This window comes from Episyrphus balteatus, chromosome 1 (assembly GCF_945859705.1).
Source record: "Episyrphus balteatus chromosome 1, idEpiBalt1.1, whole genome shotgun sequence".
Lineage (NCBI taxonomy): Eukaryota > Metazoa > Arthropoda > Insecta > Diptera > Syrphidae > Episyrphus > Episyrphus balteatus.
In genome coordinates, this window is record NC_079134.1 from 23,915,060 (window position 1) to 23,930,494 (window position 15,435).

Genomic DNA, 15,435 nt, shown 5'->3' on the forward strand with positions numbered 1-15,435 from the left:
TCAACAAGCAAAATTTTGTACCCATGCGTGGGGTCGGCCTGCGTCTTAAATGAGTGAATTTTTTATTTGTTATTTTGGTGTTAAACGAAAAATTTATTTTTTTTTCGTTTTTGTGAAATTTTACTGACAAAATGGTAACGCTGGTACCTTTTCGAAACATTTTTTTTTGATAATACGGCATCGCTAAGTGAGCTTTTTTATGTGATAGACATATCCAGAAGGCGTGAAGCAGAGTGAGATGCAAATGCCCTACCTTCCCTGTACTGCCAATTTTTATCGGACAGAGTATAGCATAATTTTGTTTAATATTTTCTGTTACGCCTTACTATTTTGACAGAGGTACTTGAATCCTGTATCGTCTTAAAAGAAAAAAAAAAAAACAAAATTTAAAAAAAAAATGTATTTTCAAATGCAATTTTTTTTTTTGCAAAACCTTGCGATTCGTTTGCCTGAGGTTAGGAAGACAATTAATTCGAAAGTTATCAGTGTTATTAAACTAAAAAGATTTTATTCAAACTTGTAAAATAATTCTGGACTATCGGAAAACAATGCAGAGTTGTTTAAAGGCAAATTATTCAACCGAAGTACTTGTACATTACACTGTATTTTAAGGACAGGATGGTCTTAATTGGTGAAGATTTAAGGCTAAACAAATAAAAGCAAACGAATCACACAACGTTTTTGTTTGGTTATTCTTAGAACTCTTCGGAACTGTTCGATTCGAAATGCAAAACAAACAAATTTTAATATTTTTAATATTTTTAATTTAAATAGCACATTTTCAAGTTTATGCCTACTACCAAAACTTTTGTAAAAAAAATTTTGGCATGACCCCCCCCCAAGAAGAAAACCTGTATACGCCCCTGATTATACTGGTTCTAAGACTTTTGAAGTTTACTTTAGTAAAGATCAAGGTGAAAATTTTAGATCACTTATTGATCTAATCGAAGGGGTTAGTTTTTTTTTATAATTATTTACTTAATTTTGTTTAATATAATTCGAAATATAAATTAATTTTTAATCTGAAATTTGGCTAATTTTAACTGAAGGAAAAGCACAGGTTTTTACTTTAGCAAATTCAGAAAATCAACTTCTTAGTGCATTGAAAGAAAATGAATTTACATTTAATCTGCTTAATGGTGATATTCAAGGGTAATATCAAAGAAAAAAATTATAAAGAAATAATTCTTATTAATTGCATGAATTTTCACTTTTTAGGGCTATAGAAAAGGAAAGGCTAAACAAAAGGAAAAGGAATTAATATGCGCTTTGAAATTAATTGAGTTTTGAAAATAAAAATTGAGGCTTGGAAATTTTAGTCCAGTGTGTTTTAAATATTGAAAAAATAAATAAAAGGAGAATGACAAAAATATATGGAGAAAAAAAACCAGCGAACGAATGAGACATGGCTTTAAAAGGCATCAATATAACAAATATGAAATTTAAAAAAAAAAATTTTATTTTCAAACTAAAAAGTGTTTTTTTTTTTAGGGAAGTCCAATTGTTTTCGTTTTAGTTTAGCAAGTGTTGGTTTTAAAATGACGATGTTAGCTTGTTTTTGTTCAATATGGACATGATACTCGTAGTCAAAGGATCCACTGGAATTATGTGGATGCAGATGATAACATAAAATGATTGGTATCTTTAGATGGGTCTTTGATTCAGATGCATAAGATATGAATTTTTTGCTGATCCTAGGGATGTGATTCCAAAATAAAGTACATTTGAAATGGCGTTTTTTACGTTAAGATGAAAACTAGGAAAAATTGTTGCCATCAGATAGAATTTCCTTGGCTTAAACCAAATTTTCTGCTTTTTGAAAGTTTTTATGGATTAAGAACCTTCATGACCATGTCGCTAATTTTTTTTTTAAGGAAAAAAAAAAAATTTTGAATTAGAAAAAATCTAATTTTTGTTTTTGAATAGGTATGGGTTGATAAATTTTTTTTTATGCATAATTTTGTTTTTAAGTGTTCATTTAATTTCATGGGTTGATGAATTTTTGACTTGGTAACGCCTTATAAATCGAAGAACCACGGCAGCATCCACTAAAAACTGACGCCATTTTCTCCCGTTCCACCTGATATTTTTAGCAGTGCGGAAAAGCAATTAAAAATTAACTATTATAGATACAAAATTTATCTATAGCTCATTTGAAAAGTAATTAGTAATGAAGGATTTTGAAAAATTCCATCTGTTAATAGGGTAAAACAAAATTTAAAAAAAGAGCTATTTTCTAAACGCGACGTTGTTGTAGAAAAATGACTTTTTTTAATCAATACATAAATTTATTGTTAGGCTAACAAAAGTATTGAACAAATTTTTAAAAAATTCAAAACCAAGTTATAAATGGTTTTTTGAAACTAAAACATGAGGTAGGTCTTTGAAAAAGTAGTGATTATAGGTAGGGGACATTTTTTTTTGACAATTTGAAAATGCCATTCAAAATATAATAAAAAAAAAACATTAAGGGTCTACTACGGATTTTCTTCTAAGTCTCTGCGTTTCGAAAAATAAATTTTTGAAAAACACTTACTTTATTAGGGGTGGGTGGGTTTTTAATTTTAACAATTTTCTGCAGCGTTCAAAAATTGTCAAACCTATAGAACACATAGTTTATAGTCTTGCAAATGTATGTATGTGCGAAAAATTGGTATTCTTAAAGGATTTTTGACCAAATAACGGGAAAAACAAGTTGTTTTGTCCCAAGTTTTTTGACCGTTTTTTCTTCAACAACGGTACATTTACTACAACCTAAAGAATGTTAAATTAAAAAACTTTCGAAATACCTCAAAACACTTGTGGAGATCTGTTGTCCATGACCATTGACCAGCCATCAGTGTGGGAAGTTCCGTACTCTCAGTTTTAAATTTCGACATGGTTGACTTAAAAAAATTATTACTTTTTTTGTAGGCATCGTAGAAATACGATTAAAGCGTCATATAAAAGATGAAAATATAAAATTTCAGATGATATAAGATATATTATTGGTTGTCATTTTAAAAAATGACAAAATAATTGAAAAAAAAGAAGAACGATTTTCTTGCTTTTTTAATGAAAATTTATTGGGTTCAAAATATTCTAGCTCTTTTTGTAGATGTCGTGCACACTTTTTCTTGTAAATTATGATAGGATTAAAAAAGTTATTCCGTTTTTCTACAAAACATACAGACATAAATATGTAAGATCTTAATTTTTAACTCAAATAATCTTTTTTTTTTCAAATAATTTTCTATTATACATGGCCAATTTTGTTTTGATATTTAAACATAGATGTTTTTGCAGTTTTAAAAACATTATTTAACTTTTATTAAAAAAATTGTATTCAACATAAGAACAAGTAGGTACTTCTGATTAAAAATAATTATAAATTATTTTTTTGAATTTTGATCTATGGTCCTAAGAAACAAAGGATAATAGAATTAATACTCTTAAAAATTCTTCACTGAAATCTTGTTTATATTACCCTTGAATATCACCATTAAGCACATCAAAATTATATCCATTTTCTTCAAGTGCATTAAGCAGTTTATCTTCTGAGTTAAGTAAAGTAAAAACGTGTGCTATTCCTTGAGCAGGTGAAAATAGCCAAAATTCAGTCTAAAAAAAATATTAATAAATTAAAAAATTTAAATGCATAAATGAAAAAAAAAATACCCCTTCAATTCCATCAATAAGCGATCTTAGATGTTCTATTTGAGTATCATTAAAATAAATTTCAAACGTTTTGGAGCCAGTATATTCTTTCTGACAATTTGTATTCAAAATTTGCAGAGTGAAAATAAAACACAAAACTATAAGGAACTTCATGGTGCGGCTTCTTTTACTTAAATAAAGTTGAGTTTCTCAACTATACCATTTTTATATACAAAAATATATAGATAAAGACGATAAAATGATCAAGCTGAGTTTTTATCGAAAAGTTTTCAAAATACTCTACAGTCTACACTTACAAAAAAATATGTAAGTAAATAAAAAAAAATAAAGTAGAATGCCCAAAATATACATATGGAGGAAAAACCCAGCACCGCGATAAAAATAAGACCTTTATTGATTGAGAGGGAGTCAATCGTAGATAACAAATGTTTTTTTTTTTTTCTTCTCGTAACAACATCCCCGGAAGTTACTATTTCGATTCCTTACTTTCAAATTACAAAGAGTTTTTTTTTTATTGTAGGTACCTAGAACTATTTTCAGTGAAGACAGATTGTGTTGGGAATTTCCATCAGTGTACCTTGATAAAATTCGTTTCATTTCTTCAACAATTTAAGTCAAATATTTGTTCGGTTGAAGGCTGCTACGAAGTTGAATGAAGGATTTTCAAATGTAGGTGAAGTTTATTCACGTGTTAAAGAATGCCATTCTTTACAGAGATAACCATCAACAGAATGATAATACAATAATAAAATGCAAATGCAATAAATTGGACTTATCCAAGAGCCTCAAAATCTTTTGGCTTGAGTTATAGATAAAATAAAATGCACGATTGCTCTTGTAGTTCAAAGTTTCTTTATCTTAACCCTCTGTAGGCACCCCCCTTTTTTGTGACGTGATAGGCACACGGGTGCGAATTTGGTTCATACTTTTTCATGTCACTACAACTTTTTTCGGTCTCAATATTTTATAGAGAATACAAAATTGTTGTAGGATTTTTCGAGGAATTCAAATATTGTATTCACAATTCCGAAAAAAAATATTTTCACCCTTTTTTGTGACCACGTTTTTGAAAAATCGAAATTTTTTTATTTTTGTCCTGTCAAATTCGCACCCGTGTGCCGACAGAGGGTTAAATATCTATTGGAAATTTAAGATTTTGTTAAGTTTCGAGGAAAAAAATAAAAACAAAAAAAATTAAAAATAAAAAAATTATATTTTTAAAGTTTTTTGACGTGAAAACGTCTTATAAATCGATGAACCATGGCAGCCACCACAAAAAAGTGACGCCATTTTCTAACGTTACACTCGCGCACTTTCGCACTTTCGCAGTGCGACAAAAAATTTCAATTCAAAATTAAAAATAAACTATTAAAGATACAAAAATCTTCTATAGCTTATTTGAAAGATAATAACTTAAAGCTTAATCCAAATGAAGGATTTTTAAAAATTCCGTCATTTAATAGTTTAAACAGGGGTAAAACGGAAAGATGAAATTTGGGCTAAAATCTAAACGCAAAATTTTAGAGAATAGAATAGAATTTTGCTATAGGTATCCGAGACTAATTTAAGAATAACTGCATTTAAGAAAAAATTTCAAAAAATTTTTAAACTAAGCTATAACCTTTTGTTTGAATGTTGTACACGTGTTAGGGCTATGACAAAATGATTATTTTGGGTAAAGGAAATTTTTTTTGACAATTCTAAAGATGCCAGGTGAAAGATGAGGGAAAAAAATTTGGTGTCTGATACGGATTTTTTTCCAACGCTCTGCGTTTCGAAATATGAATTTTTGAAAAACACCTTGTTTTTTAGGGGTATTTTTGGGTAATTTTTGACATGTAGGTTTTGGCCTTATGCATTCATTTGCAAAAACTTGAAAACGTTTAGTTAGTTTTGATTGAATAACGGAAGTAACAAGTTTTAAAAAAACACGTTTTTTGACCGTTTTTAACCGATTTTCATCGTTTTTTATTTTTATCTTTTTTTCTTTAATAGATACAGGAATGAAGTATATAAGGTAATGATAGACCATGACTACGACTATATGTGTGCGAGGTTTCAATCATTTTCGTGAACAAAATTTTGAGATAACGGTAAAATAAAATTTTAGAATTCAACAGGTTATAACTTTTGACAAGGAGCAGATAGAAATTTTATTAAACTTTTATGAGCATCCTGAATTACCTTTCATTTGGTATATCACACATAACGGTAGACTAATGTTAATTCAAGAAACTTGCGAAAAACCTCAAAACACCAGTGGAGATCTGTTGATCATGAACAGCCACCAGTGTGGGAAGTACCGTAATCTCAGTCTGCAAATTCGACATGATTGACTTTAAAAAATTCTAACTTCTCTTGTAGGCATCTTTGAAATGAGATTGATACGTCATTTGAAAGGTGAAATAATAAGCTTTCACATGGTATACATATATAGGTTGTCAAACAAAAAAATTGCTTCCATAGCGTGAGAACATAAAAATAAATGTTTCTTTTTACTTTTTTTAATGAAATTTGATCGAGTTCTTTTTGCAGATGTCTCATAGACCTGATCGATATATATATTTTGAGCTAAGGTAATAAGCTTTCAGATGGTATAAAATTTTGTATAGGTTGTTAGAGAAAAAAACGGAATTAATGACATGAGAAGATAAAAATTCATGTTTTTTTTTGCTTTTTTTGATGAAAATGATTGTTTTCAATAAATTATTTTTATACTTTTTGCGCATTGTAAAAACTTAAAAATGGTTTTATTCTTAAGAAGAAATACTTGGCTTTTAAATTGCATAATTTTTTTGTAAGCTTTTAAAATAAAAAAATTTGTATAATGAGAAAATAAAAAAAGTATTTTTTTTAAGCTTTTTCTTGACCTAAATTATGATTGTTTGGAAAAAGTAAACGCTTCAATTGACTCATTTTAAACAAAAGCACACATCCTGTTTTCTGACGACGTTATCACGTAAAATCATCGTCCGTAAACCGGCTTTACAGACAACCACTTTTTTAAAATTTTTTTTGTTTTAATTTTTTTTTTTACATTTTACACTTCAAAATGATAAGAAATACCTGTTTGTGTTTTGAATAAAATTGATTTATGCTTTGTTTAAATAAGAAATTAACCTAAAAAATATGTTTTTTTTTGTGCAAAAAACGGCAACGCTATATTTCTGTTTTTAGAATCAATAATAAGACTTATATACGTACACAAAATTTAGTCAAAATCGTTAGAGCCGTTTTCGAAAAAATTGCAATACATCAAAAACGTTTTATGGGAGATATGCGTTAAAAAGGAGATTAAAAAAAAAAAAATAAAAAAAACGAGTCTAGGAAATAATGCAAAAATCATCTGTAGGTACCAAGCTTGAAGCAAATCCATCCGTCCGCTTAGGCCCTAGCTCGATGAGGCACAAACTGACGGACGGCATGACGAAAACCATTTTTTTGATCATCGTAATGTTATTTTTGATTAAAACCTCAGATATTTTTTTCTACACGAAACCAACACTTAGTAAAAAGTAAGCAGGTAAAAAAACAAAACGCCAAAGAAGCGTTTTTTCTGAATATTTCTTAAATCATTAAATCGATTTTAATCGAATTTTTTTCATAAAAAAGCGATAAAGTAGTTAACCTAAATATTAAAAAAATACTAATTCATATTTTATTAGAAAAAGTTTGGAAAAAAGTCATTTTAAATTTTTCTAATAACATTTTTTTTTTAATTCTGAGTTTGAGGACCATTTTTTCAAAAAGTCTTGATCAAATTTAGTGGATTTAAATTCAAGAGATAAGAATGAGCTTCTGGCTTTTTAAAAATGTATCTTAAAATATTGTAGGTGTTGCCGTTGTTTTCAAAATATTTTTTTTGTGATTGAGGTCAGAATGTTAGAAAATTGCATTTATCGCTTGAACGATATAAGATTGTCCCTTACTGCCTTTTATATATTTTCCTTAAATTACCTAGAGAATCTTTTGCTATCATTTGTTTTATGAAATTTAAGCAAACAAAATGGTTTTGTAAAAAAAAAATTTAATTTTAATTTTAAAAAATAATACGGCAACACCGGCAATTTTTAATCTATAGACTTTAAAGTATTTTTAATTACCTACGTTTGAAAAAAAAAATCGTCAAAATCAGAGCTGTTCGGCCAGGTTCCCTAATACATAATTTGCTTTAGTTACTCTACTAAATATTTTAAAATCGTTTTTTGAAAAATAATTTTTTTTTTTTAAATTTTCTTTTTTAGTGTTTGTTTAAAATGGCATACCAACTTTTATTTTGAAAGATGTATGAATTTGTTTATTTTATTTCCTCTTTTTTCAAGAAATCAAATGGCGTTTTTCGTTTTGTGTTAAAAAAAATTTATTTACAAATAAAATTTTATGTTTTCTTAAATTTCTTATGAAATTCCTTAAAATTTCAGGTTCTTCATTTTTTCACGTGTTTTCATTTTTTTCCACTCAGGATTGTCGATTAGCCGATCACTACGTAGACGTATCCTAAGTCTCTTATTGATCGTTTCGAAAAAGATTTGTACAGGAGTATGTTGCAAAATGAAATAAGTATATTTTCCAAAAAAAAAAAAATAAATAAATTTGTACTCTTTTTGTAAAGTCAGGAATAGATATACCTACGAGTACTCTTCGAAAACTTATGAAATAATTTTGTAGAAAATTTATTGAAGTTTTTAATATTGCAATAGACCGACATGGACGCACGGGCGATGTGAAAAAAAAAACAATTTTTTAATGGGTACGCTTTTTAGTTCAGTCAATGAGGAGTCAAATGCAGTGGAACTGAAAAAAGTTGTGATGTCAGCTAAGTTTGAATGCAGAACCTAATGAAGATGGGTTTATCCTGAGTATAAATCTTAGTTTGCGTATAGTTTAGTCTTGTGGGGCGTCTGCCATTTTGAAAAACGCATTAGTTTGCATATCTCGAGAACGACTGGTGGGACTGAAAATTTGCGAAAATTTTTTAAATTGGAAATATAATTTTATTTTTCTTTCTTTAGTACCTACATCATTTTACTGTAGGAGTTATACTTTCATTTTCAGTTATTTCCCACTAAAATATTAAAAAATTTACTATTTGCAGTACTGTTACTCTGAAAGAAAAATTTTCAAAAAATAAATTTTTGGATTTTTAAAAAAATATTTCAAATTTATTTTTTGAAAAATCAAATTTTTTGAAAAAAGGTTTGTGAAAAATTTTGAAATTTCGTTTTTATGTGTAAATTAATTATTTCTTCAAAACGGCATACCAATTTTTTTTTGAAAAATTTTACAAAATTTTTATATATAAAAAATTATTTAAAAAAAAGGCTCTTACGATTTTCAAAAAATTTTTTCTACAGTTTATTTCTTTTTATACAAGAAATAAAATGGCCTACTTAGTCTTGTTTGTAAAAGATCATTGACCCCGGTGTTTAATTAATTATAAAAACAGATTTTATTTTTTAATTTTTTTTTTTTAATTTCTTGAAAATGTTAAATGTTACTTTTATCATAAGAGGAAGTACGTGCGACCCCAGTCGAGCATTTTATTTGTTCCTGATTTGTGTACTATTTAATAGCTTCAACAACTAATGTATTTAGTTGTTAAGTAAATTTTTAAAATTACATTTTGCTTACCTGTTTTTTAATGTCTCAAACTCTTAAAATTTGATGTAGAGGCTGTGACACTAGAAAATCGATTGAGTCTGCTTCGGTGACTTTTTTAAAGGCCATTGTAGTTTTTTGAATAAAAAGTCGTGGATACCGTATTCAATATGAAAGGAGATTTTATTAAGCTTCTAGCAAGTTGAAAGAAATTTATTAAAAACGGTGTTTCTATAACTTTTAAAAAATGTAACGGGTGTGACATATAAAAAAATCAATTTACATTTCATTCAAAAATGTTTTCCATAACGTCCAATAACGGTCAGTAACGGCAATAACATTCAACTGCCAACTGTTATTACAACCGTTAAAATAACCCAACGTCTAGAAATATGCCATCTTTTAAATTAATTTTCCATCACCAGAATTATTCTAAACAATTTTTATACGTCATCGATATGGCTAGTTCATTGGCTATGACAAATGTAATTGAAACTCACTCGTTCAACATCCACCAGGGGTGCTAGACAACTAAACGGCTTTCGAGCCAGCTTTTCTTTTTTTTTAGTTTGTTTTGATTCAGTATAACTTGGCCTCTATGGGGTTTCAAATGTTTAGGTTTCTAGCTCTATTAACAAGTGTTTTGATTGTTTTCGGTTTAATTTCTCAAGTTTTATCCAGAAATCATGGGTTAGTGTTTGTTTTTAAAAAGAAGACAGTAATTAAATTCTATATTATTTTCCCATAGATACTATACAATTGTTGCACCCGGAACAATACGATCAAAATCAATTTTTCATCTATCGATATCGTTAAGTGATTTTCATCAATCTTGTTGGTTGAATATAAGTCTTCAAGATGGTCATCAAGAACCCTTGAATCTTGAAACTATAGAAATTCAACCAAAAACTACAAAACTTGTGGAACTTCAAGCTCCTTATTTAATCGAAAAAGTCGGAAAATTAATCGTGATTGGATATCGTGGTATCATTAAAACAGAATTTGCCAATATTAACTTTGAACATGATTCCTATTCGGCTTTCATTCAAACAAATAAAGCTAAATACAAACCCGGTAAACTGGTTGAATTTCGAGTGATTTTTATAAATCAATTAACGAGACCAGCTCAAATTGATGACGTCATTATTGTTATGATTTATGTGAGTTTTTTTTTTTTTGTATTTCTGAAGAAAAAACAAACAGTGTTTTTGTTTACATTTTTTTTTTTTTGTTTGTTTTTGTATCAGGATGGTCAAGAAAACTTGATAAAGCAGATTGTGAATGTTAAGCTTGTACAAGGTGTGTTTAAGGGTGAATTTCAGCTATCAAAGTTACCAGTTTTAGGTGAGTGGAAGATAAAAGTCGAAGTTGGTGGTGATTTAGCTGCAGAAAAGAGTCTTGACGTTGCTAGATATGTTCCACCGAAATTTTTAGTTAAAATCAATACTAAATCGAATGTTGCTGTTAATGAGGAAAGAATATCATTGGAGATTTCTGCTAGGTAAGTTAAGGAAACTCTTCTCAAATTCGGAAGAAATGAAGTCTTGAAACTAGTGATGGGAACTATCGAATAAAAACTATCAAACTATCGATAGTTGTAAAATATTCATTCATTCGATAGTTTTAAATCATTCATTTATTTAGTTACTATTTTTATTCGAGTAGTTTTTTTCAATCGATAGTTTTTTATTCAATAGGTTTTTCTTTCGAATAGTTTTTTTTTATTCGATAGTTTTTTCATTCGAATATTTTTTTTTATTCGATAGTTTTTTCATTCAAATAGTTTTTTTTTATTTGATAGTTTGATCGATAGTTTTTATTCGATATTTTATTCGATATTTTATTAGAAAGTTTTTATCCGATAGTTTTTTCGATACTTTCGATACTTTATTCGATAGTTTTTATTCCATAGTTTAATTCGATAGTTTTTATTCGAATGAATAAATGATAGAATGTTTTCGATAGTTCAAATCATTCAGTTACTAGCTATCGATATTTTAAATCATTCGATAGTTCCCATCACTACTTGAAACCTCTTGAATCAGCTATCGATCTTTTTTTCCTTTTTAAAGCTACTTTTATGGTGAGCCGGTTAAAGGAAAACTTAATATACACGTTAACAATACCTACGCTGCTTCTCACGATAAGCTTCCAGTCTTTGAAAAAGAATTAGCGATTGATGGCAAAACAACTATTGATTTAGATATGAAAAATGATCTTCAAATGCAAATTGGCAACAAAGATCATTATTCTAAGAAGCTTTATGAATTTTTCATTAAAGCATTTATGATTGATGATTTAAGTAAACTAAAAGCTTGGACATCTGCTGAAATTGCAATTCATAATCAACCATATAAAATTATTCTTCAAGCTCCAAGAGTTTTTGATTCAAGTGAACATTTTAGATTGATGGTAAGTAGGTATTAAACCATTGAAGATTGATGACTATGCTTTTAATCTTCTTTAGCTTTCAGTTTCAGTAAAAGATTTACTTGACAATCCAATAAAGAATAGAGAATCTCCAGTTAAAGTTGTAGTACAATGTACAAAAAAACCAGGTTATTGGATTGATAGTTTTAAATCATTTGAAATTGAAGAAACACTTCAGAACGGGGAAGATGATGTCACATTTCACATACAAAATAAAGGTTTTTCAAGTTGTAATGTATATGCAGAATATCTTGGCATCAAGTCGCCACCGGAATGGATTCAGAAAAATAGAGATTCATTGTTTATTGATATTTTGACGGAAAGGTAAAAAGTATATTATTCAAAGATAAACAAAGTGATATTTACCATTAATTTCTTTAAAGCCCTGAAGTTGGTAAGGAACTTGAAATAATGCTCAAAAGTAAAAAACCAATGGATAATTTTTCATATGATGTTGTATCGAGAGGTGATATCATTCAATCGGAAACTATAAATGTGAGTTTCATAATAGCAGTTAAGAAATATAATGTATACATTTTTTATGATATGAATTTCAGCGTCTTAAACATTAGAAGGTTCAATGGGTCTAAAATACTTATTTTAAAGGTTGTTTATGTACACGGTGGGCAGGAAGCATCGACAGGTATGAGAAAAATGTCGACAAAAACTACAAGTTGGGTTGTATTTGTTGATGATTATACGTGCAAAATCCGTTGGAATTGAAATCCTAGCTGCTCCTTTTCAAAAGTTATTCATATTTTTGTATTTCTAATCGGGACAATTGGGAATAAAAATCTTAGGGAGAGTACGATAACTTAGGCGACAAGAATTGATAACGGTATTTTGTAGAGGAGTTTAATACAATAATTTTTTACTACAGGAGGGGGGGTCCATCTCCCCCCGTTTAGGCGGGAGGGGCAATTTTCTAAAATATCATGTTAAATACAAAAAAAAATTATTAAAAAACAATGGCAACACTTACAGTTATGAATGATACCTTTTTCAAGATACAGAATTGTACACTTGATTCTAATTTTGAAACCAAATTATTGCAATTAATTGTTCTCGAAATAATCAACTTCAAAGTCAAAATTTGGGAAAAAAGTTGAAAAAAACACATTAAATACTATTTTTACCAAGAATGCGAATTTAAATACGAAATAAATCAATGAAATAAACTGCCTCAATTAATTTATAATCAAATTCAGAAAATTATATGCTTCTATGCCTTCTAGTTTTTGAGAAAATTGAAAATTAAAAAACTACCTTTTTATCAGATTTGTATTTTTTAGCTGTTAACGTGTTTACATAAACATAATGCTTGCAGTATGCCCCCTTGCAACCCCCCTGCTTGAGCTCACTTCCTGAAAACCCGCGAAGCAAGCCAGGCATGATACTTTTAAGTTAAAAAGCTGTTCATATTGGTGAAAATAGTTAAGAAAATGAAAATCTGATAAAAAGATAATTTTCTTATTTTCAATTTTCTCGGAAATTATAAGGCAAAGAAATATATGGTTTTCAGTATTTGATAAGAAATTAATTGAGGCAGTTTATTTTGTTGATTTATTTCATATTTAAATTTACAGTCTTGGTAAAAATAGTATTTAATATGTTTTTTTTTCAACTTTTTTCCCAAATTTTGACTTTGAAGTTGATTATTTCGAGAACAATTAATTGCAATAATTTGATTTAAAAATTAGAATCAAGTGTACAATTCTGTATCTTGAAAAAGGTATCATTCATAACTGTAAGTGTTGCCATTGTTTTTTAATAATTTTTTTTCTATTTAACATGATATTTTAGAAAATTGCCCCTCCCGCCTAAACGGGGGGAGATGGACCCCCCCTCCTGTAGTAAAAAATTATTGTATTAAACTCCTCTACAAAATACCGTTATCAATTCTTGTCGCCTAAGTTATCGTACTCTCCCTAAGATTTTTATTCCCAATTGTCCCGATTAGAAATACAAAAATATGAATAACTTTTGAAAAGGAGCAGCTAGGATTTCAATTCCAACGGATTTTGCACGTATAATCATCAACAAATACAACCCAACTTGCAGTTTTTGTCGACATTTTTCTCATACCTATCGATGCTTCCTGCCCACCGTGTGTAGTTTTGAACTTCAAAATATTATAATGATGTCAAATTTATGAAAGAGACAAATGGGAAATGAAACTAAGTAAACAAAGTGGCAAAAAAAACATTTTTGACGTGATAATGTCTTATCAATCAATGAACCAGGGTAGCATCCACGAAAAAGTGACGCCATTTTCTCCCGTTCTACTTGAAATTTTTAGCAGTGCGGCAAAAATTTCAAGTCAAAATTAAAAATAAACTATTAGAGATACAAACATTTTCTGTAGCTTATTTGAAAGATATTAATCTAAAGTTGAACACAAACGAAGGATTTTTTAAATACCGTCATTTAATACCTAGGTAAATTTATTAGTAGGCTGACAATGGTATTAAAAAAATTCTAAAAAATTTCAAAACCACGTTATAAATGAGTTTTTAAAACTTAAACATGAGGTAGACCTTTGACAGAGTAGTGATTATAGGTAGGTTAAATTTTTTTTGACAATTTTAAAAGCTTCATTCGAAAGATAATAAAAAAACGGTAAAAACAAGTTTTTTTGTCCCAAGTTTTTTTACCTTTTTTTTTTTTCTTCAACAGACAAATAAATTAAATTTATAGTGTAGATAGATAATAGACAGGACTATATCTGTGCAAAATTTCAATCAATTTTGTAGTCACAATTTTGAGATAATGGTAAAATTATGTTCTATTTTTCAACACGTTCTTTCTTTTGATCTTGAGCATGCTGATAATATTACCTTTCATTTGATATATTACATATAACGGTACATTTATTACAAGCTACACAATATTAAATTAAAAAACTTTAGAAATACCTCAAAACACCTGTGGTGATCTGTTGCCCATCACCAGCCACCAGTGTGGGAAGTACCGTATTCTCAGTTTGAAATTTCGGCATGTTTGACTTTAAAAAATTCTAACTTTTTTTATAGGCATCATAAAAATATGATTGAAGCTTCATATGAAGAGTGAAATAATAAGCTTTCTTATGATATAAAACTAAATATAGGTTGTTAAGGAAAAAAATTAATTTAATAGCGTGAGAAGATAAAAAAGTTTGATAGTTTTGCTTTTTTTTTTTGATGAAAACTGATTGGGTTCAAAAAATTCTAGCTCTTTTTATAGACTTCGCACAGCCATGAGCGAAACAAATATTTTGAGCTGAAATAATGTTCTTTCAGATGGTATAATATTTATTATAGGTTGTTGTATAAAAAAATGGAGTTTTTGGAGATGGAAGTGATTTTTTCACGTTTTTCATAAGAAATTATTGTTTTTTGTAAATTATTCCAATACTTTTTGCGCATTGTTAAAATTTATAAATGGTTTTATTCTGTATTCTAGAAATATTTGGCTTTTGAATGGTATAATTTTTTTTGTAAGCTTTTCAAATAAAAAAATTAATATATTGAGAAGAGAAAAAAAGTAATTTTTTTTTAGCTTTTTCTTGTAAATTATGTTTGAAATAAATAAACGCTTCAGTTGACCCATTTTAAACAAAAACATACGACCTGTTTTCTTACGACGTTATCACGTATCGTCCGGAAACCGGCTTTATTGACAACCACTTTTTAAATCGAGTTATCAAAGTAGGTATAGGGTTTTGAGACCAGTAAGATTAAGTATCATCGTAAGCTTGAAATACCTTTA

General features: G+C 28.3%; 1 protein-coding gene across 1 annotated transcript; it reads left to right on the top strand.

Annotated features, from left to right (window-relative positions):
* Positions 1 to 9,769: 9,769 nt before the first annotated feature.
* LOC129907555 (ovostatin-like) lies at positions 9,770 to 11,682 on the top strand. Its single transcript, XM_055983834.1, has 4 exons — positions 9,770 to 9,945; positions 10,004 to 10,415; positions 10,503 to 10,756; positions 11,328 to 11,682. Exons 1-4 carry the CDS (start codon positions 9,854 to 9,856, stop codon positions 11,680 to 11,682), a joined length of 1,113 nt encoding a protein of 370 aa, XP_055839809.1. The 5' UTR covers positions 9,770 to 9,853.
* Positions 11,683 to 15,435: the final 3,753 nt, after the last annotated feature.